We start from the raw sequence: 25,708 nt of genomic DNA, 5'->3' as shown, positions 1-25,708 counted from the left end.
CTGTACCATTTTATATTCCCACCATTTTGTATTCCTTCACATCCTTACCAGGATTTGGTCTAAGTGTTTTGGGATTTAGCCATTCTAATAGGTATATAGTGGTTTCCATTGTTTGCAATTCCATGAATACATTGCAGTATTTTTTAATAACTTTTAATCTGTATGTCTTCTTATGTCTGCTCAGAGCATGTGCCCATTTTTAAATGGAGTTTTTCTTAATGTTAAGATTTAAGAGTTCTTCATGTATTTCGGATAGCAGTTCTCATTAGATATGTCTTTTGTAGGCTTGTCTTTTCATCTTTTAAAATTGTCTTTCGCAGAGCTGAAGGTTTTACTTTAGTAAATTCCAACCTATTTTTTTTTCATGCTCTTAGGTTTTGATGTTTGTGTAAAAAGTCCACCACTAAACTCAAGATCACCTAGATTTTTTCCTATCTCCTATGAATTTTATAATTTTGCATTTACATTTGAATCTATGATCTGTTTTCAGTGAATTTTTGTGGAAGGTGAAATTTGTATGTCTAGATTCTTTTACTTTTATTTATTTATTTTTTTTATGTGTAGAAACCTAGTTGTTTCAGTACAATTGGTGAAAAGTCATCATTCTGCCTTGAACTGCTTTTGCTCCTTTGTCAAAGATCAGTTGACTCTACTTGTGTGGGTTTATTTTATGGGCTGTCTGTTCTGTTCCATTGATCTGTTTGTCTCTTCTTTTGCCAACAACACAATGTCTTAATTACTGTGGCTTTATAATAAGACTTAAAGTCAGGTAGTGTCAGTCCTATGACTTTATTCTCCTCTATCAGTCTTGTATTGGCTATTCTAGGTCATTTTCTTTCCACAGACTTTAGCATCAGTTTGTTATAACCATGACATAACTATCTGCAGTAGGTTTGCTTTTTGCTCTTTTGTTTTTTGTGTTTGTTGAGGATCAAATTGAGGGGCTTTAACATGCTAGGCAAGTGTTTTATCACTGAGCTACAGCCCCAGCCCTATAAGTTTCCTTTTCAAACTAAGAATTTTGTATTTGCCTTTTATATTCAGAGACATTTTTTACTTTTGTTCTTGCTCTAAAGCCATTTACCTTATACCTTTTCTTTTATAGGTGTCATCGAGATTCATATTAGTCAATACAATTAGTAATTATTGTAATAAGCAATTGTATGGTAACTTATTATATTTCTGTGTTGTATAAATTGATGCATAAACATTTGCATGTAATATGTATGTACATATAGAAGTCTTGTGACTACTGTGTAGGGATTTTTCTCCCTTAAAACCTTTTCTTGGGAGAGAGGGAGCAAGAGGCAGCTTTCATAGACTCTGCCAAGGTCATATCAACCTGTGAGATTCCAAAACACCCAACTTGTTGAGAATCTCATGCATTTTGAAGGATGATACTATTTGGAAGGTTGTACATAATAATATAGTAGGGACAGAAATGAGGGGGCTGAAATCCATTACAATAATGACCCCAAGCATATCATTTTAAGGATTATGTCACTTCTTACTTGTCTCTTCTTCTTGACCAAATTTAAATTTATTTTGTAAGAACACAGAAGTTCTTTGAACATGAGATAATAATAAATGTCAAATAAGCACAATGCTATAGCAAGAGTAAGCCATCTAGAAATATTAATATTTAACTTTTAGTTACACTTGATATAAGACAAATAATAGAAATGTTGGAATTTTAAATATTCAGGGCTTGCTTTATTCCTATTATTGGCAGTTAGAGCTTAGTAGATTTATATCCCAAGAAGCTTGAATATGATATTAGGTTTTTACTATTTGTAATTCAAAGCCTGAATTGTGTTCTAAAGAATTATATTTTCATATTTATGTCTTATTCCCTTATAAGCTGACAAAAGTTTCAGTATTTTATAATAGCATGCAGAGAAATTCTACTACTTAACATTATAAATATTTAATTCAAGCAGTCAAGTGTCATCAAGTTAATATTGTTGTGTGAAAACTTGCTTTCTTCTTCGTGCTTAGAGTGGGCATCTTCAATATTAGCAGAATGTGAAAAAAATCCACATATATTTTCCAAGATGAGTAGCATGAAAGGGAAGATAATCTAATTCCTATTTGGTTTTAGAATATTTTTTTAATTTATATATAACAGTGGAATGCATTATAATATATAGAGAGCTCAATTTTTCATATCTCTGGTTGTATACTTAGTATACTCACACCAATTCGTGTCCTCATACATGTACTTTGGATAATGATGACCATCACATTCCACCATCATTTCTAATCCCATGGCCCCTCCCTTCCCCTCCCATCCCTCTGCCCTATCTAGAGTTCGTCTATTCCTCCCATGCTCTCCCTCCCTATCCCACTATGAATCAGTTTCCTTATATCAAAGAAAACATTTGGCATTTGGTTTTTTGGGATTGGCTAACTTCACTTAGTATTATCTTCTCTAACTCCATCCATTTACCTGCAAATGCTATGATTTTATTCTCTTTTATTGCTGAGTAATATTCCATTTTGTGTATATATATATATATATATATATATATATATATATATATATATGCCACATTTTTTAATCCATTCATCTATTGAAGGGCATCTAGGTTGGCTCCACAGTTTAGCTATTGTGAATTGTGCTGCTATAAAAATTGATGCGGCTGTGTCCCTGTAATATGCTGTTTTTAAGTCCTTTGGGTATATAGATGGAGGAGAGGGATAGCAGGGTCAAAGGTGGTTCCATTCCCAATTTTCTAAGAAATCTCCATACTGCTTTCCATATTGGCTGCACCAATTTGCAGTCCCACCATCGGTGTATGAGTGAACCTTTCCCTCTACATCCTCGCCAACACTTATTGTTATTTGTATGCATAATAACTGCCATTCTGACTGGAGTGAGATGAAATCTTAGAGTAGTTTTGATTTGCATTTCTCTAATTGCTAGTGATGATGAACATTTTTTCATATGTTTGTTGATTGATTGTACATCATCTTCTGAGAAGTGTCTGTTCGAGTCCTTGGCCCATTTATTGATTTTTTTATTATTATTTTTTATTTATTATTATTTGTTTTTTTGGTGTCTAGCTTTTTGAGTTGTTTATATACCCCAGTGATTAGTGCTCTATCTGATGTGTGAGGGGTAAAGATTTGCTTGGTTTTAGAATATTAGTGAGCTTAAATGCTTTGTATTTTTTGACCTCCAATATTATTATTCTATTTATTTGAGTTTGATTTTTGCTTCTAACTTTTATCCTGTTTTTAGTTGGGGGTGGGCATTGGTCTTTTTCTCATTGATTTCATTAGTTTTGTGGTTGGAGGTAAAAGTGGTTAACTGTGATTTATTATAGGCTGCAAGTAGGCTTTCCTGCCTTCTAATTTTATTTTGGTTTTGTATGCATACTCTTATAGTCTTTTTGCAGTTAACACTGTACTTTGAACACTTTCCCATGCTAGTCAATATATTTCTTTTTAATAATATCACTTCAGATGTTTGTATAGCATTCTGTTAATTAGGTTATAAAAATGATTTATAGTCCCATGTGCCTGAGATAAGATTGTCTTATGGCCTGAAATTTCAATCAATAAATATGTTCACTGTAACTTTCTTATAATAATAAATATAACAAACAAACATTTATTAAACACCCACTAAGAAATATAATTGAATTAAATTACTTTATCTTATTTGATTAACACATTTGTTTTTAATAAAATTTTGAGTTTTCAAATTTGAAATGTTTTTATCTGGGAAAGTAACACAAAGTTTTTCTGAAACTTCTGGTTCTGTTGGCAAATTTCTAAAGTATCCAGTTATAATACCTAGTAATATTTGCTTATGTGTAATTTTTAAGGAAGTAAAAAAGGGGGGGTTGGGATGTCATTTTTAGTATTCTTAATGACCCAAACTAATTTTTAAAAAAATTTTAAGAGCTTTATTTCACAATGACATTTGTTAATAGATTCCCTCTTTGATAATACACAATGTTGGATCATGACACAGAATAAACAAACAGGTCATTGTTTGAAATAATGGTCACTGTGTTTAAAGGACTGTGAATTTTTGTTTTGCATTGTTTTTATTATACAATTTTTATTCTAGAATACAATACATAATGTATTTTGACATGTTCTGATACAAAGATATTTATTTTTAGATACAATATTAACAGTTGGCAGTAATTTTGAGATTTTGAACAGGTTTTATATTTTCACATACTATGTTTGTGCTGATTGTGTTCTGCTCCCTTTTGAAGGATGGGGTTACTTATAGGGCATACTTAAGTGGAGAAAAACCGTCACTAAAGATCAGGTTGAGGTAGAGAAGTAGAAACTTATCAATTTCCATGAACACAGGTGTGTTAGGCCTAAAGGGGTCATATAAGCAGAAGGAAGAAGATGGGAGGGTCAATATTATCAGGCTGGAGGAGGGAAGTGACTGGATAAATTATAGACTGGTAGGCTGCTTAGTCAGTCAAGACAAGTGAAGCTGTCTCTGATGTGTACTCTTAGTCCTCCAGCCCTGGTGCTACTTCCTGTTTGCCAAACACCAAGACAATTCCCATTTGAGTAGATGGCACCACTATCCTTTGAGCGATTCAAATAAGAATCCTGTGAGTCGTTAATTCTTTTCCCTCACCTCCATATTTAATGCACTAACATGTGACAAGTCTCCGCTCCTTTTGTTTCTGTCCTATGCCATCACCATCCTCCAGGCCAAGCCAGGATCATCTCACTTGGATTTTTGTATGGCACCCCTTGATCCTGTGTTTGCCCTCTTCAAACCATTCTCCAGAGGTGCTAGAGAGATCTTTATAGAATTCAGATCCTATCTCTCTGTATGTTAATGCTTTCCACTTTCTCATTGAATATTAACTGCATTTAAAAATAAAATTATATATATATAATATATACATAATTCTATATATTACATATAATACACCTTAATATAAAAATACATATATTTTTTGTACTGGGAATTGAACCCAGGGATGCTTAACCCCTGAGCCACATCCCCAACCCTTTTTCATTTTTTGTTATGAGATAGTGAGGCTCTAAGCAACTTAGTTAAGTCCCTAAGTCTGCTAAGAACTTAGTGAACTTGCAGTCCTCCTGCCTCAGCCTCTTGAGTCATGTGTGCCCCCGCACTTGGCAAAATCCAATTTCTTTACAAAATCCTGCAGGGTCCTCTGACTTGCATCCTGACTAATGATTCTGACCTGCTCTCACAACCCCCTTCACCCAGCTTCTTCCCTTGTCTTTTTGCTTCTCAAGCAGACATGTCCAGTCTTGTACTTGTGTTCCTGGTGCTTTGGCTTGCTGCCTTTTTTCCATCTTTGGGCCTAGGTTCACTTGTAGCTTCTTCATTGAGACCTTCCATAAACATGCTTTTCAAAGTTGTCTTTCAATTCCCTAATACCATTCTTGTTTCACTTATTCATATCTGTTTTATTACCTTTGTTGTACTTGATTACCTGATTAGAATCCATCCATTCATTCAGTAACTATTTATCGTGCACCTAGTGTATGCCAGGCATTGTTGGTGGTACCTGGGCTTCATCCATGGACAAAAAGCTCAAAAGAGAATCCCTGTTTTTATTGGTACTCACATTAAAGTAAAGAGAGAAATAGTACATAGTAAACGTGATATATTACTACGTTGAATATGTTAGGCAATACATTAGAAGTGGCAAGTGTGATAGAGAAAAATGGAGCATGGTAATGGAGATTGGGGATTTGGAGGGGTAAGGAGCAGGATGCATATTAAGCACTGTTGTTATGGGAGGCCTCATTGATCTGATGACTAATGTAGGATTCTTTGGTTTCTTTAACTTTTAGCTTCAGCACCAGTCAGCAAAGTGAATAAGTACTGTGCTTCTTCCAACTTTCATTCCACTTGGGGAAGAAAGAACCTCATCATGTCAAACATTACAATTGACCCGGATGTCAAGCCTGGCGAATATGTCATCAAGAGCCTCTTTGCAGAATTTGCTGTTCAAGCTGAAAAGAAAATTGAAGTTGTAATGGCTGAACCCTTGGTGAGTTGAGCTGACCTATAAATCTGAAATATTTTCTTGACTTTTGCATTAACCATTATAATACAAAATTTCTGAAGGAAATTATATACTGGGAAAAAAAGTTTAAGTAATGGAGTGGCGATCCAGAAACCTGCAATGATTTTAGAATCCACTTTGATAAATTACCACAAGCACAACAACAACAACAAAAACTTGACCAATGGGAATTATGAAGGCCAGATAAAAACATAATAGTAAATAAAGGAACTCTAGGATAGTCTACAAGTTGTCATTAAGAATGTAGCCAAAGTTATAATAAACTAGTCATTATATTTTTATGCTTATAGTACATGAGGCATAGCTAGGGAACATGATGGACTCTTAAGTGGTGACAGCCTGTGATAAGGAGGAAGGAAATACTTTGTTAAGATTCTGAACGGTTGTAAGTGCTGCCCATGATAGGTGACAAAATGGTCAGACAATAAGAAAAGCAGAGAGTGACGGCAGAGACTATTTAGCTATTGTATCCAGTTCAGATTGGAATGAAAAGGTTTGTGAACTAAGTAAGGCATAAACAGAAGTAGTTGCAGAGGAAAGCGAGAGAAATGACGAGTAGAATCAATAGAACTTGACAGGTAATCAAAGAGGACTTGAGAAGTATTTAAATAGGAGTGGCATTTTAAGTGAAAGTTAAGGGTTAAGATGCTTTGCAGTATTAAGAAAGATGGGAATGTATTTTCTTGGGTAAAGCACACAGGAATATTCTTAGGTTTGAAATCTTTCAATTTGGTGCATTGAACTTGATTCACTGGAGAGCTAACCATGTGGAATTCCTTGATTGGTGATTGGAAATTCTTCTTCAGAACACAAAGAGATGGAGACTAGAAATTGTATATTTGGGCATAATCTGTATCAAACCCCAAAGAGCAGGTACTGATATCAAGGGAAATGGAGTATAGAATAGAAATATCATTGCCAGATATTATAGAGAGACAGAGTGTAATGAAAGAGGCAATTGGATTTGGAAGTAAAGCAGTCTGGTCACTAAGAGAACAGGCTGGGCTTGTCAATATACCTTGGTTCAAGGCGCTTTGAAAATACAGGTGGCAGTTTAGGTTACTCTTTGGGCTTAAAGGGACGGGGAATATGGTGTGCTAGGATCACAGTGTAGGTTAGAAGAGTGTTAATGGCAATGGAGGTAAAGATGAAGGACATACCAGCTGAAACTCTTTTTAAATATCTTTATTTATTTATTTTTTATGTGGTGCTATGGATCGAACCCAGTACCTCACAAGTGCAAGGCAAGTGCTCTACTGCTGAGCTATAACCCCAGCCCTCAGCTAAAACTTTTGTTCCTCACACAACTGGGTGACGGATAGACATTCACTTCCAGTATGCGGTTTGGAGGGCTCATTGCTGTCAGAGGTCCAAAGCCATTAAGTGGCCGAGTGGGAGTTAGGTGTACTAATATTGGCTGTCTGCTTCCTCAAAGGAAGGAGTAGAGGAGAGGTGGTGACCTAGGGAGAGAGGGAAGGTGAAAGAAGTGTTTTTACATGCTCTTAAAATTCTTAGTGTGGAAAGACTTAAAATTACTGACAGTGTTTCTCAGAAATTCTGCTTAATTCTGAAAATTAAGTAGAAGAAACTAATCTGAAGAAAGCATTTATGAAATAATGCATCCTGGGCTTTAATACATAATAATGGGTTAAAAAACCACCAGCCAAATGTATATTTCAAAACTGTGGACATCATTATATTCAATTTAAATCATCCCATGATTGCTTTCTACAATAATAATGATTATTTTGTATGTATTTTTGCAATATGTGCACAGTATAAAGTTCTGGTTTATAAATAAGGCTTACAAAAAAGCTTATAGACCTGAATAAATAATGATAAGTTTTAATTATATATGTGCTTAATCTACAAAATGTTAATTTTCTTTTCAATAATCTCTGAATTGTGATAAATTGCTACACTCGTCTATTTAAACAGCATACAATGAGAAAGGGAACCCCTTTTTTGGGAAAGTATATTAAAAACTTATGGGAAATTTCAGTAATACATAAAGTAGAGATTTATAGTCTAAGAAGTGCTCAGCATCTATCCCCCAGCTTCAGCAATTTTCAACTTGCACAGCACATTTTAAAATCACTGCCAATTTTATAAAATATTTGCTAGTAGTGCCATGTGGTGTGGTCCTAGGAGTTCTCAAATATTATATGTCCCTAAAGGAATTTTTAATTTCCAAATGTAAAGGTCTTGAGAGTGAAAGTATTAAATGGAAAATATGGCTGAGCTTACCCAATGTGACAGAGTCTATATAAATGGCAATTTAAAATCCTTCCTTTCCTTTCCGGTGCCCTGTCCTTGTCTAGATTAGGTGGCGGCTCTGCCGAGGGCATGCAGGAGCTTCTAGCTAGCCATGAAGTGTCCATCACTGTGCCATTTTCTTTTCACTCACCCGACTTTTCTTTGTCTGTGATACAAATACTACTTTCTGCTTCTGGCAACTCTGTCCCTTGTCATTCCTGTGAAGAAGGTTCTAGCATCTTTAGGTCATCCCAGGTGCTCCATTGTCTTGTCAAAGTCAGGGTGATGTCTTACGATTCTCCTATCTTTTTTTTTTTTTAATTGGTTGTTCAAAACATTACATAGTTCTTGACATATCATATTTCATACATTAGATTCAAGTGGGTTATGAACTCCCATTTTTACCCCAAATACAGATTGCAGAATCACATCAGTTACACATCCACATTTTTACATAATGCCATATTAGTAACTGTTGTATTCTACTACCTTTCCTATTGATTCTCCTATCTTGATATGCTATGATACTTAAAACATCTTCTATATATTCTTTTATGCTGGTGTGTGTTTTTATTATTTTCCCCAATCTAAATTTTTTTTTGTAGTTGTAGATGGACAGCATATATATATATATATATATATATATATATATATATATATATATAGTGCTGAGGATTGAACCCAGTGCTTCACATATGCTAGGCAACTGCTCTCACTGAACTACAGCCCCCAGCCCCTAAAATGTTTTTAACTCCTGAATTTTAAAATTCTACTCATCCTTCCAAACTTCCTGTTTGTTCCCTCTAACAATGTTCCTACCTCAAGCCAAATAAATGTTTTACCTATTGCATCTATACAATGTAAATATTATGCATCTGTAATTACCATGTAGCAATTTGAACTTACACTGTGTCTTTGTGTGTACATACAGATCATGACTATGAGGTATTATGGTTAATTGCTTACCTGGTGGTGTTCTAGTCAACTTTTTTACTATTGTGACCAAAAGATCTGGCAAGAACAATTTTAGAGAAGGAAAAGTTTATTTGGTTCACAGTTTTAGAGGTCTCGGTTCATAGAAGGCTGATTTAATAACTATGGGCCCTAGATGAGGCAGAGCAGCCGAAGGGTATGGTGGAGGAAAGCAGCCCAGGACATGGCCACTAGGAAGCTCTGCTCATCAGGGACAAACTGTAAACACCAAAGGCATGTCCCCAGTGACCCACCACCTCCAGCCACATCCTATCTGCCTATAGTTACCACCCAGTTAATCCACATTAGTGGATTAAGCCATCTATTAGGTTACACCTCTTATAATCTAATCCTTTCACCTCTGAAGGGGTGTTCTTGCATTGTCTTGTGTATGAGTGTGTGGGATGCCTCATATCTAAATCATAGCACCTATCTGTCTCCTCTGATTTGAGTTGCCTGATGTCAGGAACTTGGTGTCCCTTCTTTGTGTCTATAACACTGCCCATTGTGGTAGGGACTTGGAAAAGGTGTTTGTTAAGGGCTTGTGTTATAAGTGGAATTTGGCCTTAAGTAATATTGCTCTGATTTGTGCCCCTTGTTCTTCTAATAAAACATAATGCATTATTCTAACAGTTTCTAGAAGTTCTTTCAGAATAGTCCAATGCAGATTCTATTTTATTTATTCATTAAATATCATTTCAGAGATACCAGCTATAGACTCTTAAGATGAGATTATAAGATGGTGGTGAATAGTGGTGCAGATTCCACCAGAACATTGAGGTTTCTACCCCATCATCACCCTTAGAAGAGTCATCCTTGCTTACTCTCCCTGCCGTACCAGGAAACCCCCCAAATCCTCATCCTGTCTTACAGATTTTTACCCATTACACGTATGTGTAAATTATTCCTCCTTATCTAGATCTGCTTTGTTTTCATTTATATCCAGGTGTGGGTAGGTTGGCAGTCAGAGCATCAAGGTAGTGAAGATATATTTAATATATTTTGTGACAGTGTTTATATTATAGATTCAAATGCTTTTATTGTGATTTCATTTATTTTAAAATGTATCCTCTACTCTGAGTCAATAACCAACTGTGCACAGTGACTCTTGAGTTCTCAAAGCAGAACAGAGTCACTTTAAAGAAAACAGCATAAGGATGCTAGCAAGCCTCGTGGTCAGTTAGGACAATAGGTTATGGAATCATTTGGAAGCACAAATGTCAATGGCTTTTGTTGAAAGAACTTAATCTGCCACTATAATGAGAAATTTTTTTTTTTCCATTTCCCATGTTAGAAACCTTAATAAAAAAGGAGGGTAAGGAGGCCAAAAGAGTCAAGGATTATCTGAGCTTGATTTTTACTAACAATTTCATTTTCATTTTTGGAGGAACATTCAGGAAGGGCAGTCATTGATTGAAATTGCAGCTTGCACACTATGCAATCCAGTATTTTAGGTTTCTTTCTTCCTTTTTGAAAGGAGATGGATCAGTCTTGGGTAATGAGCCAGGGATAACCAAGCACACCTGTTAATCTTTTAGATTGCAAGTGACTAGAAAAGAAGATAGAAAAAAAGCTTTAACCAGTCATCGCCTGATTTGGACCTTATGTATGTGGTTTAAGCCCAGCATTTTTTTAAGCTCTATAATTTCATGACAAGGACTAGGTTCAATCCCCAGCACCAAAAAAAAAAAAAAAAAAAAAAAAAGTACAATTTCCATTGTTTTTTGAGAATATTGAATAATATATATGTGTGTATATATGTATACACATACATATAATATATATTAAAAAGTGTTTCTTTTTTTTTTTTTTTTTTGGTCTGATCTATTTGCTCCAAACTGCATTTTCTTATTAGTTTTGCCTCCTCCTTTAATGTTTATTTTAACATGTTATATTTTTAAAATGAGGTGCTAAACAACTGATTGAAAACCCATGTACTTGGAAGAGCCTTTTTGACTGTGGTCTTTGGTGTATAATCGTGTGGACCATCAATGTCAGATCTTTGTCCAGGGTCTAATCAGGCTGCTCCTGCAGGATCCTGAATGGGAGAGATTGGTCTTTGGCTGCTATTGTAATGGGGAGTTAGAGACAGAAGATCACTGGGGTTTTGCTATTTGGTATATGAAGTTTTACTTACTCTATCTTTGGTATTATACCCATCTCCATCTGCCACATCCCCTAGTCAGCATCTATCTTGCCCTTTCTAAAGAAAGACCGTTCTTCGGAGGGCAAGAGAAGGGATGGTCACCTTTCTCAGGAGGTAGGAGAAGGTAGAGAAGGAAGAGTCTTAATCTTTCTTATATAATCTTTTTAAAACAATCTTAACAGACCTTCTTATTTTTATCCTTACTTTAGCTGTACTTCCAGAGTACCCAAGGTTTCCAATTCCTGAGCCTCCTGGGAGTCTCACAGCATCCGCTGGGTTACCCACCATCACTCTCTGAAGGGTGTGGAAGGCTCGCTTCCCTGTGCTTCTGTTCCAGTGTCATTTTCTCCATGGACATCTCAAATCTTCGACCCCATTCCACCTTCCTCTTCTAAGTCTAAGATACTGTAGACTCTCAGCCCCACAAGGGCAGGGAGTTTTCCATCTTGTTCAGGGCTGGATCTTGGAGCTGAACAGTGCTTGGCATACTACACACTCAGTAAAAATTTGGGTGAATGCCTGCTGACTGAAGGAGCACACATCTGACTCTCCCTCTTGCCTACTAAAGAATCCCTGTTGTTTGTGTGGCTTTTTACCTCATCTCCCACTCACTTGTCCTTTTGGTTTTAACTCCTGTGAAAGTTATTTTGTTATCATCTTAGTGGGGATTTAGGGGAGAATGTAGTCTCTGTGTTCAGCTTGCCATCTTTAATCGGAGATTATTGAAATATTTCAGGCTTACTGTTATCATGCCATCAAAATCTTTTCAGTAAATTCTCTTGCTTTCCTCAGGAGGGACTTGGTGTTGTTAGTAGTCTGAACATATACAGAAGTTGTAGAATCAAATTACAACATAAAGAATTATGGATCTTAGAATCATTATTAATTTTTATATTATGAAAAGTGGAAATAGTTCTAAAGGTTATGTAATAAAAATGTCTTTTCTACTATGAATCAAGCTAAACACTGTCAACAGTTTTTAGTCTGCAGTTTTTTCATGTCTTTTATTTATCCATCTCTGTAGCTCCTGTCACCTTTAAAAGAAACACATACAAATGTGTGTAATATATCTATATTTTTTTCTATACCTAAATATTTTTACTTTATATTGGTGGTGATTGTATATTAGCCCATATAAATTTGTCTCACTTTTTTTTCCTTTTCTTTTCCCTCCCTCCTTCCCTCCCCCTCTCTCCTTTTCTTTCCTTTTTTTTTTTTTTTTTTTTTTGTAGTAAATGAGGCTTAAACCCAGGGCCTCATCCACGCTAGGCAGATAATGTATCACTGAGCTACATGCCCAGCCCTTGTTTCATTCTTTCCAACAGTTGAATATTATTTCAATAAATGAAGGTACGATGATCATTTTTAAGCCAGTCTATTGATAGTTCTACACCCAAATTTGAGGCTATTGTGAAAAAAATTGCTAACATTAACAATTTAGTACATAGTGTTGACATTTATGTATGTGTGAATATAGATACTAATTTATGTACTTTTTTAGCTATTTGTGATAATGGGGTTGCTTAGGATAAAACATTTTGAAAGGCTTATTTTTTTAGAATACTCACATAATTGAAAGACAGTACAATGGTCCTCCCTGTGGTTTCAGTTACTAAAGGTCAACTGTGAGCCAAAGACATTAAAGGGAAAATTCCAGAAATAATTCATAAATTTTATATAGCTTTTATTATGATATATTGTTAATTGGTCTATTTCATTATTAATCTGTTACTGTGCCTAATATACATTGATTTTGACATAGGAAAAAAATAGTGTATTTACTGTAGTGTAAACTTAGTCTATACACAGTCCATACATATAGGAAAAAGCATAGCATATTTAGGGGTTAATCCTCTCCAGGGTTTCTGGCATCTTGGAACACATCTCTCACAGATAAGAGGGATCTACCATTTATCTTCCTGAACAACAATTAGGACATCCTCAAACACATTATAATCAAACTTAGAGGTTAATACAAAGTCCTTGGTTAGTAATTTATTTTTAATACAGTCCATTTATTTCATGTTTTTGTATTAGTAATGTGAGTAGCCTTTTCATTCAAAAATTATTTCTGACTTCTTAATTATGGAAAAAATAGGTCATCTCCTTCAGGAAAAGCTCTGTTTAGATGTCAAATCTTTAGAAAGCTTTGAGGAAGTGTGGGTTTGTGGAGACATTAAAAAAAAAAAAGTTAAATATAAGGCAACTGTGTGTTTCTGAAAAGATTATCATTCTCTTTTTTTCTTCTGTATGGTTATTAAATTTTTTTAGATTTGATCCCCCTCTTCACTGTAAATGTTGAATAAGTCAACTAAGTTGGGGAGAAACCCCTTGCTGTATCTCCCAATTCTACCTTGGGTACCCAGCTGAAATTACAATACTAAAATCCCTTTAAAAGCTTAATATTTTTCAAACTTTGCTTATTATTATGAGATGGAGTTTTGCTGTGTTACCCAGTCTAACTCCTAGGCTTAAGTGGTCCTCCTGTCTCGGCCTCTGAGTAGCCAGGACTTCAGGTGTTTGTCACCACTCCTGGCTTGGTCCCTGCTTTTAGAAATAGTGTTTTACAGGACTTACTAAGGAAATTACTAGCTGTTTTACTTAAATTTTAGAAGTAATTGATTGTGCAAGATATATAATTGTACAGAATCACCAGGTAGTACATGAATGGGGTGTAGTTTGGTTTTACAGATAAAAGTCTTATTCTGCAAGAAAACTACTGAAGTGTGCTTAGCCTCTGAGGGGCAAAGTGCTAAGGACATACCAAAAACTTCCTGCTAAGAAATTAAAGTGCCATGTGTTCTGGTGTTTTTTCTGACCCCATTTAAATTAGTTAGAAACATGATTCTCTGACAGATTGGGAATTTGCCACTGAAATACTGAAATGTATTTCAGTGGCAAATACATTTGTGATTTTTTTTTTTAAATAAAGAATGGTCATAAATGAGAGGAGATTTGAACACTACTGCATAGAAAAGCTTCATAAATTTTTTCTAAATTTAGTTGGCTCTCTGCCAATTGAATGATATCCTTCCACTTAGGTAAGGGCCATTCTTCCTTCCTTCCGGGAGCACCTTCCCAGGCATTCCTAGAAATAATGCTTTACCAGCTCTGGGGATCTGTTCATCCAGCCTCATTGACACCTAAAAAAATAACCATCTCAGCTAGATAAATCTTTAGGTGGTAATCTCAGAGAATGCTATATTTTTCCTTGACAGCACTCTCCTCAGTTTATATTTATATATTGATATGATTATTCAGTTAATGTCTATGTTTATTTGCCGCAGTCCGGCTGCAGCAAAATAACGGGGGCGGGGGGGGGGGGATGAGGAGCAACTTGTGTAGATTGATACAGCAGGAGTAGGAGCCATTTATTGTAGGACAGGAGCGGTATTTATACATTCCACACAGCTTATCTTAATTAGCATAAACTAGATACAGCAGTCAACCAATAAGGAATCTCCACACTTAATGGCTCACTGGCATTATTTCACAAACCACTCCCTCTGGCAAAATGCCAGACGCCATCCAGACTTGTTTACAGACTCTTACATTTATTATTTATTTTTTTGTAGTGCTGGGGATGGATCCCAGGACCTCACACTGGCTAGCCATGTACTCTGCTGTGAGCCATGTTTCCCAAACCCTGTTTTCCTTTTAAAGCTCATAGTAGGCAGAAACTCTCTTGCTTTGCTTACCATCATATCCCCAACACGTGAAAGTGCCTGGTTCTTAAATAATATTGTACACAGTGGAAATGAAGCAAGAAAAAAATGGAAGAGAAAATCACAGTTCTTTGTGTGTTAAAACATATAATTCACAAAATGTAGGTACAACTATCATAATCCCTGACCAGGAGGAAAACATCATATAGCATTTTTTATTAATTAACTGGTTAACAGACTTCTAAAATATACCTTTTGCCTTATATTTTAGGTTGTCAAATTTTTTAAAAAATTGAACTAGCAGAGTCTTTAAAAGAAAAGCTCCTTGTTGATGTATAATATCTAGTTTTTGTAGACCAATGATATTATTCTAAATATGTAACATTAATATTATTGGAAATTAATATATATTAACAAAAACAGGTATGGCAACTTAACAGATTGCTTTTAATCTTTTTAGATTAATTAGAAAATTACTGAGTTAGAAAGAACAATCATGTAATTTAAAAAGGCAAAAGTGGGAATTTTTTTAAAAGTCTCATTTAATGAAGTAGAAAATCAGTAGGATTATTGGCAAATAAATTCAAGGTAAGGTTATTTTTGAAATTAATAAAACAGTTAAAACACATAATATCAAATTAGGAATGATGCAGAGGCTGAGGAAGTAGCTTGGTGATACAATGCTTAACTAGCTCATGAGAGGCCCTGGATTTCATCCCCAGCACTGCAAAAAAACAAAGTACAAAAGCAACTGTAAAAGGCACGTGTACGGCACAAAGTATGTACTTGGTACGTGACAGACTGAGTTCTTAGTTTACTTTGATTATTTCAAAAAATAGTAAAGATTCAAGCATTCATGTATAAAATACTTACAGTGTCTTGCTCATGGTGTTACTGATTGTCGCTGAATCCCAGAAGTTATACATTAAGAATCAACTTGGGGCTAGGGCTATGGCTCAGTGGTAGAGCACTTGCCTACCTAGCATGTGTGAGATCCTGGGGTTGATTGTCAGCACCATATATAAATAAATAAAATAAAGGTCCATTGACAACTAATATATATATATATATATATATATATATATATGTGTGTGTGTGTGTGTATACATATATATATATACACACACACATATATGTATGTATGTACATATATGTATAAATATAAAGAATCAACTCGGGCAGCAGGTATATATCTAAATAATGTAATAATGAGGGGAAATTTCAAGGCCGCAAACTACTTTTCTAAAGCAGTGGTACCAGATAGTCTATGAGCTAGTTTTTCAGTTTCTAGGAGTAATTCATTTCATTCTTCCTTAAATTTCATTCTTGAATAGAGAAAAATGGAACCGCCACCTCATTTTTTTCCTTAAAAGTAGTATATAGCTGATAACAGTGTTCGACAGTCACTGGCTTTTCAGATGAGAAAACTGAGGCACAGAGACCTTAAGGCCTTTTACCCCTTGGTGGTGAACGTGGCAAAAGAATTAATGAACACATGCCGGGGCTTTTGAACTTGACAGGACCTATTTTAAAATTCAAGCTTATCATCTAAGAATTGTTGAACTTGAATTTGTCAGAAAAAGTGATCATGTGACACGGCCGCTCTTTGTAAGTGTGGCTGAGAGCCACTTTTACGGGAGGGTTTGAGTCTTAGTCCTAGATCAGGGTGAGGTGAGGCTTCCCTTCCTCCAAAATAGCCTAATTACAAATGAAACAAAAGCAGAATCAGGTCGCAAAATTAAAGTGTTTATCACATGGAAGATTTCTAGTATTTTGTATTTATACTTTTTTTTTTTTTTTTTTGTAGGAGAAGCTGTTGTCCAGATCTCTTCAGAGGGGTGAAGACCTGCAGTTTGATCAGGTGGGTCAGTTTTAGAGGATACTTTTTCCTGGAAGGAAAATGTCTTTCCTAATGATCTGTTCTGAATATGTCCAATATTAAGAAGTTTCTTTATTATTTTAGTGACTCTGTATCTCTTTATGCATTAGATTCTTCTGGAATTGGTAGTTTTTGTTTGCTTGAACAAATAAGTTATAAACCTTATTGATTTTAGTCCACTTAGCATTTTAAAACTTTTTACTTTTCATTGTTAATCTCTTTAATGTTCCTTTTGAAATTTTTCTCAGAAAGTTTCTGATTACACTCTTCACTCTTAGGTGCCAAGTCTATGGTTTTTACATTATAATATTTTACATTGTTAAATTTATGTTTTTACTGCTGGAGCTTTCAGAACTTATAAGTAGGATACTAGCATTTAAAAACTCATGTGATATTGCTCTACTGTTGGTTTTTCTTCTGCCTGAGATTAAATGTTGGCTTAAGTGCTCTTTCATTATAATTATTTTATTAAATGTTGATTACTTGGAATAACCAATAATCTAGATTAGCTTTCTGTTGCCATCAGTCTTCCTGGACCACTTTACTCAAAATAATATATCTAAGAAATAGAAGTCAATGTCCATATTAGACTGGTTAGGGTTATTTGGTAGACATTTACTGCGTTCTTGGATCCCACTCCAGTTGTGCTAAATCAGAATCACCAAGAGTGGTGTATTTACAATATAGCACCTGTATTTGTGGGGGCGCTGTAGGGGACAGCTCTCTGAGGCATACTGATAGACAAACCATCTGATACTGATGATACTGATAGACAAACCATCAATAGAGAGATAAGGCCTTTGTTACAGTAAGATCAACTAAGGCAATGTTTTTCAAATTTTGTACTATTGTAGAAGTTACTTAGATTATTCACATCTTGAATCTAACTCATTAATCAATGTATACTCAGATTTGTAATCCAATTAAACATCAGTTTAAGGAAATTTTTAATTTATTGTATGATGATTAAAAATGGAATGGTCATGCCTCATAACTTGTTTTTGTTCCTCACAGTAAAGTTGTACGTGTGATGTAAATATTTTTAGTATATAGTTATAGAATCAAATGATGTTGTATTGTCCCTTCTTTAGGTATTAAAACAGATTTCCTTTGAGCTGTACTGTTTCATAAAACATTTTAAAACATGGTTAAATGGAATCTTTTTACTTTAATTACCTATATTAGAAACTATTTACCTGTCAAATTATGGTTAATTTATAATAAAGAATGATTGAAGGGGGGGTAGAAGTAATAAAAAAGAATATGCTACAGAATCAAATAACCTACTGAATTCTTTTCTATTTTCCCCATGATGTATATTTTGATGTCATTTGCAGAATATGAAATATAAGGAAAATGAAATGCTTAACATGTAAAGACATCTTCATTAATGGAGTCTTCCTATAATCATAGAACTGAAAGCGACCTTGAATATTTCTGTAGCCCAAAAATCAAACAAGTCAGCAAAGTGAAGCATGTTTGACTGTATGCTAATTTAAAAATAATAATTATATGAGCAGTGGGTTGAGTCAGATGCAGAAATTCTTATGAAGAGAGAAAGTTTTTCTTGGGACACACAAGACAAAGAGTGATTGGTCCAGGCAGGTTGGGTCAGGTTGGGTTTATTAATTAAATGAATTTATGATGTTCACCTAGAACTCAGGTATTTTCAAGGGTACCAGAAATTCAGTAACAGTTGTTCGTCACACTACACTTACCTTTTTTTCTTTCTCTTTCTTTTTGTGCCACTGGGACTTGAACCCATGCCTTGTGCATGCTAGGCAAGCTCTCTGCCACTGTGCTGCACTGCTAGACCTACTGCATTTACCTTTATTGCTGTCCATTTGTATGTTATCAGCTTTGCAAGTTTGTTTCCAACAGGCTTCTAACATGTGGACTTGTGGATATCAGAGTAATTGTAATTTTCTCTTTTGTTTCATAGTAATATATAGAAAATTGGAGCTTTCTTCACAATTGTAACATAGTGTAGTTCTCTTGTTCGAGCATGTCTTCATGCATAGAGTGGCAACATTTTAGAATCTTGTTTGCATAAACACAAGGGAGTTTCCAGGGCAGGAAGAAGTAGGGTTTATTCATATTATTTCTAACATTTTTCCTAGACTTATTGTGTATATAATCAAGGATATTACTGAGGGGCTTGTTTTTACACGTGTGTGTGTGGCACATGGAGGCAGGAAAAGGTTGAAAATCACTGTGCCAACTGAGTTACTTTATTCATTTCCAAGTGATTACTAATAGGGTTAGGAGTATGATGTGTTCAATGCTAAATTTTATTTTTCGATTATGTCTTGTGTTTCAGTTGATAAGCTCTATGAGCTCAGTAGCAGAGCACTGTCTCCCTTCCTTACTTCGCACCTTGTTTGACTGGTATAGACGCCAGAATGGAACTGAAGATGAGTCTTATGAGTATAGGCCTCGATCTAGCACAAAATCTAAGGGGTAAGTGGTGAATTTTCTAGGTGTTTTACTTGGTACTAAAACACTTTCAATGAAGAAAATTATAGGGTTATCAACTACGATTGTTATTGTTTTGTTTTTAAGCAAAGAACATGGATTATTTTTGTTATAAAGGTGGTAGGAAGGAGAAAACTCCGTGTCTTAACGCAGTACTAATTTTGGGTTCTTGTTTGGGTTCTTTGCCTCAATGGCAAAGTAAGAGCAGGTCCCATCATTGGAGTAAGGTGTGCCATGCCAGTAGTTGAGTGGGGAATCCTAATCATAAAAGTTAAAAGCCATTCAGAGAAGGTCCATTTCATGTGATTTTGGAAGGGAAGCAATTGTGATACACGAAGAATCAGAAACTGAATTATCACACCAAGACTCTTGGTGCTCAAGTGCTAGAACTTATCTTCTCCACCTTCAGACTTCTCAGGGAGATTTTGGATTACATATAACATCTACTCTGCTCAGGCGATTGCCCATGGTTTGGAGTATTGAATTTAGGAGTTTTCAGCTTAGATTTGTGAGGTTACTTTGTAACCTATTTCATCCAGAGAACTTATTACTTTTGTTTCACTTGTTAATAAAAAAAAAAATCACCATCAAAGAGGGTATGATGGTAGGTTTTCTAAAGATAGTTTAAAACACTCTCTCTTACTAATACTTCCATATTAAGTTTAATTTCTGTTAGATGCAATAGTGAATTATATGTTTAAATACCCATTGTATAAAAAGAAAGAATATACCATGCATATACTGAGTTATTTAAAAAAAAAAAAAAAAAAACCTTCTACTCAAAAAACACTGTACCACACTGCACATAGTGGGAACACAGTAAGCAACATGAACTACTGTCCAATAGTTATTTAAAACTCTGTGTCTTAATGCAATTCTAATTTTGAGTTCTTGTTCCAGGGATGAACAGCAACGTGAAAGAGATTACCTTCTGGAAAGGCGGGACTTAGCAGTAGATTTCATTTTTTGTTTAGTTTTAGTTGAAGTTCTAAAGCAGGTGAGCTCTCCTGTGTCCGCAAAGTCTGTATTTCTCATCCTTACCATGTCTTTGTGTTTGTTTCCTTATTTAGGATGTTATGTCTAACATTCTGGCCCACATAAACCAAATCCCTTTAGCTTAATTATATGTCTTTGAATTCCCTGCTGCTTTCCACCCTGTACCTATCTCTACTTCCTGTTCATTTTACCTTTCTTTGCCAACTAGGATATGAAATTTTGTTAGCAAGATGAAACTTGGTGGAAATTATTTTAAATATGGGCTTTAGCTGTAACTACAGTCTACTTGTCATTAAGTTTACTTCTGCTTGATTTCTCTTCCTGAACCCCTCTCACTTGCATTCCAACCTGGAATAGTTGAGCAGTTATAGTTCAGGAAAGGGGGTGATTTGATAAAGTAAGATCAAATTGTCAAGTGCACATGGTTTCAGGCAAGAATACCTCAGAACAAGGTGTGTTTATTCATTTAGTGAATGTTAGAATGTCTGTGTGCACTGACATTGTTTCAGGACTGAACACATGAGCTTCTATCTGAATGAGATAGACAGTAAATATATAAATACACAACATCAGATACCATCTTACATTTCCTATTCAAGATAAGTGCCAGTTTACATGCAAATACCTCTGCTGATTTTGAGGGCTTTGTTTTATTTTAAAATCCATAGTCTCTAAAGAGTTAAGTATCATTCAAGAATGATCCATGTATTTCCAGCCACAAACATTGTATTGTTTAGGAAAAAGTCAGATAACTAAAAAACAAAAATCATATTTTGCATATAACATGTTCAGGCAAGAGTTTTTATTATATAAAATGTAATATTAGACAATAAATAGTAAAAGTAAAATATAAAAGCTAATTGACAGTCTTTTATACAGTCAATATGCTAATTACATAATCATTTCTACTTTGATTCTGTTTTTCCAATGTATGTGAAAAGACAATGATTTGGTACTGTGAAATCTGCAAATAATAATACTTTAAGTATGTAAAGATAACTCAAGGTAAAATCTCTAATTTGTACCTTTTATATAAAGGTTCCTTAGTAGATGTAGGAAAAAAATTTCTCCGTTCCTTGTGCTTACAAGTCAGATTTGATTTTAGTGATCTCTCAGTGTGGCTGGGGTGCTAAGACCCTAAGACTGAAATAACCAGGGTGGGAGGAGCTGGTGACCAGAAAAATCCATAGACCCGGAGAGGATTGGACTCCTGCTCCTTGTGCTTGATCCCCAACATCTCCTGTGAGCTAAATGTAGGTCATATGAGTGTTTTGGTAGCAACCACATGCAATATTTTGCTTAGTTAAATAGCAGAGTGTTCTCCTTCCAGTCTGAGAAATTGCAGACTCCTGACCTGGACATCAGGCCCTCTGAATTCCAACTCCACAGTGCCTTTCTACTTTGTTTCTCATGACATTCTCCTAGCAGCCAGTCTCTCTTCTCATCAGGAAGTTGTGCCTAATTGCAGTTGGCTTCAGAGCTTCAAATCACAGGCAACTGGTAGACGTGTGTTTTCTTCTTTCCTCCTTCTCCTCCCTGTCTACTCCCCTTCCTGTGCCTTTTGTAATCCTCCTCCTCTAAAATAATCCAGATAGCTCTTCTAATAGAAAAAAACAAAATCAGCGTCTATAAATTTAAGAACAGTTTGTTTCAGTAGACTAGGTTTTTCAAGCTCACTGCACAAGATCATTTCTGACTGATGGTTTCTATGGACTTAAAGTATGAAACACAAATACAATGGCTCTGATAGCTAATCTGTTTCTTTGGTTGTGTCATCATATTGTTCCAACCAGCAACCAGTTACCCTTTCCTCTCTTTTCTACTATCCTCATACCTCTCAAAGAACAAATGTATCTCATAGATAGAATTTACTTATCAAAAATCCTATAGAAAGATCCTCCCACCCTAGTAAATGGCAAGTCTTTTTACTTTCTCCACAATTAATAAAACTAGAAACTGAAGTAAAAATCAATAGAAAATGTCGTGCCAAACCAACCAAGCTTTCTTCTGTCAAAATGCCATAGGGTTGGGGCTGGGGCTGTAGCTCAGTGGTAAAGCACTTGCCTCGCATGTGTGAGGCACTGGGTTCAATCCTCAGCACCACATAAAAATAAATAAAGATATTATGTGTTCATCTACAACTAAATAAATATTTTTTAAAATGCCATAGGGTTTAATAGAACCAGAGATAAATCTACGTACAATGTACTTAATAAGACATTGAGCTTAATAAGAATTGTACATTTTTATGTGTTGCTGGGAATTAAACCCAAGGCCTCCTGCACATTAGACAGATGCTCTCCCAATGAGCTACAACCCCAGGCCAGACTTTTAACTTTGCTTCTGCATAGTATACCCATATGAAAATGTGATTTGGTTTTATTTTGATGAGGCAGATAGTTCCCAGGGTATTGAAGTATCCATACATGATTGTTTCAGTATTGAGGAGGAGTGATTCTTTCTTGTGGGTAGTTCTTGATCTGATAGAGTCTAAGTAATCCGTTCCTTGGATAACTAACCTGTTGTGTCTTCAATAATGCCCACATGTTTAGAACTTCATTGTTCATAAAGGGCTCTATATCCATCATGCCAACTGATCATTATTATGAATGCTGGGAGATGGCTGTGGCAAGTATTAACATGCCAGCAGTCTCTCTTCCTTGCTGCGAACCTTTAGCTAAGTTATTACCCACTAACTCCTTCCTCCTCTATAAAAAAGAATGATTATGGTATCATTTTTATAGAATTATAAGAATTAAATATGATAACCCTGGTGCATGGAAAGTGCCCAATAAATATTATGTGTTATTTTCATTTTACAGATGAAGAAATGTTTTTATTTGTAGTGATTTGCCGAAGATCATAAAATAGTTCATTTTTTACTCCCATGTTTTTTCCCTTTACTAATACAAATAAAAACAGTCTTGTTAGTAAAATCAATGGTATGAAATTAGATCAAAATGGTGAGTATCTTTTAAAATTAAAGTTTTAGTCATGAGTTAGATGAAAAATTTAGTTAATTTAAGTACAATGAAATTTAATACTGTGATTCAGCACAGGAACAAAATTAAAATGATAGAAAATTTATTATTTCAAAAAAGAATAATTTTGGGGTAATGGCTGACCACAAAATTTAGGCTTTAGAATGTGATTACAGCATGTTTAAACAGAAATATGGCATTTTGATTGTTTGAAGCTATTTTTTTTTATGTTGGACTGTAATCATACATTTATTCTTTGAAATAAACAGAAAGGTTGAGAAACCTAGTTTTTGAGCCATTTTGAGGTGTTGGCTAAGTTTAACCAGTACTGTTGTGACAGATCAGAAGGTAGTGATGTCTTCTATGTCTTTGGAGTAGATCCTTACCTTTTTTAGATTTACCATGAGCGTTTAAGATATCCGTGAGAAGTTCTGAAGGCGGGGAGGGGGGGGGTGATTTGTCATTCCACTGAGGTGTGAATTTATTCACTGTCCTTTTTGTTGTGACCTGGGCATTTGGCTAATGAATGAGCATCGCTGACTCCCCAGTATCCTTGTCTTTACCTGATTTTGTTGTTCTTTACTTCCCTGTTGTGACAGGAGCATTTAATTTTAGGAAGTGTAGCAGGACTAGCCTCAGAACAAAATTTAAGTATTCTCCAGTGTCCTCTAGATACTCCCTCCCTGAATATTCAAGGAGAATTGGAGCTGCTGCATCTGAAATCACACCAATCACGAGATGTGAAAAAGTCTTGATGCTAGGTGAAAATATTAATTCAAGGAAGCAGAAATTTTTCTGTCTGAACTGAAATGAGATCCTTCCTTGTCCATTTTTTTTTTAATTCAGTGGAAAACATTTTTATCACTATTGAAAATAAGGGGAGAAATAGAGACTTCAGAAATACCTGTGTACACCGATTATGTCCATTCCTATAAGAAAAATTTCAGAGGTTGTATATTTTTTTCTTCCAAAAATTGAGATATGTTTTTTCTTTCAGTTTTGTTTCTCTTTCATTCTTTTCTAGTGACAATATAAGATCAAAAGTTTTCCTTGCACTTTTGTTTCATTTTTTTTTTTAAAGTGTGTTTTCCTATATCAGAATGGGGGCACAGCATATTCTAGAGAAAATAGCAACCCCAGAACTTCATTTTCCGTATCCATAGGGGACAAATATCTATCTTTAAGGCTGTTGTGATATAAATAATGTATATAAAAAGGTGAATTTTCTGACACACAGATGTGTAAAAAATGCTGGGTGTGGTAATAATAGGGTCATAATAAAGAGCACACTGCATGGCCAAGAGTTGTCCCTGGCTGTCATTGTTGGACTTCACGCATAACTGCAGCAAATAAAGAGTACTCCCTGGTGGCTGGGAGTGCGGCACAGTGATTTCCCCAGCACCCCGCCCCCCCCCCCCCAAAAAAAAAGAAAGGAAAAAATGTATGTGTGTGCATATATACGAATATGCACTTGGGGAAATCATAGATTTAAGTTATTGGTGTTTCACATCTCTGTCCTAAGAGCATAACAAACATCTTTATGAGGGAATTAATATGGTAAACCACAGCACAGTAAATGAGGTACAAAAAAATTAAATCACATGAAATGTCGAGTTGTCTTATTTTGAGGTCACTAAAATGTCTAGGGCTAGCTTACTGTGAATTTCAGAATAAATCCTGGGAGTCAGGCTCTTTCCCTCCCCTCCCCTCCCCTTCTCCTCCTTCTCCTCCTTCTCCTTCTCCTTCTCCTTCCTTCTCCTCTTCCTCATTCTTCTTCTTCTCTGTTTCTCCTCTTCTTTTTTTAAATCTTTGCTCAGTTTTTATTTAGATTGTCTTTTTTTTTTTAAATTAAGTAGTTTTCCTTTATTTTTTTCTGTCTTTTTAATATTGTTGTACCTCCTAGAAGAAATCATAGAGTCTGCACTCTAACAGACACAGGCAGTGACTTCCTCAGCTCTTTTGTTTTTTATTTTGAGACAGGGTCTCCAGCTTACAATCCTCTTGCCTCAGCCTCCCAAGTCGCTAAGATAACACGCCAGCACCACCATCCTGGGCTTAGGCTGCTCTTTCAAATGCATTCTATTCCTAGCTCAAGTTTGGTTTCACCTAGTGGCAGGTGTCTGTTCTGTTTTAAATTTTGGTGGGGTAATGGTGTGGCTGACTGAAACTTAGGGAACCAGTGATTCTAGTAATCTTCTTGTTACCCTGGGTCTTATTTTTTTGGTCCAAGCCAAGAAAACCAGGCCAAGAGAATATAAGGCTTACACTATCTGCTTCCCTGCCTT

The 25,708-nt window shown here is 35.3% G+C and overlaps 1 protein-coding gene across 10 annotated transcripts in view; it reads left to right on the top strand.

Moving 5' to 3' along the window:
* The window catches only part of Fryl (FRY like transcription coactivator), a 233,228-nt gene that overhangs the window by 98,396 nt on the left and 109,124 nt on the right, over window positions 1-25,708 (top strand). For all 10 annotated transcript variants that reach the window (XM_071614271.1, XM_071614273.1, XM_071614270.1 and 7 more), the window contains 4 exons: window positions 5,818-6,017; window positions 16,900-16,953; window positions 19,292-19,431; window positions 20,347-20,443. In XM_071614271.1, the coding sequence (XP_071470372.1) occupies window positions 5,898-6,017; window positions 16,900-16,953; window positions 19,292-19,431; window positions 20,347-20,443 (411 nt within the window). In that variant the 5' untranslated portion in view covers window positions 5,818-5,897. The remainder of the gene's footprint in view (window positions 1-5,817; window positions 6,018-16,899; window positions 16,954-19,291; window positions 19,432-20,346; window positions 20,444-25,708) is intronic.

Source organism: Marmota flaviventris, chromosome 7 (genome assembly GCF_047511675.1).
Source record: "Marmota flaviventris isolate mMarFla1 chromosome 7, mMarFla1.hap1, whole genome shotgun sequence".
Classification (NCBI taxonomy): domain Eukaryota; kingdom Metazoa; phylum Chordata; class Mammalia; order Rodentia; family Sciuridae; genus Marmota; species Marmota flaviventris.
The sequence above is the reverse complement of the archived record's forward strand: the minus strand, read 5'-3'. Positions and strand labels throughout refer to the sequence as shown.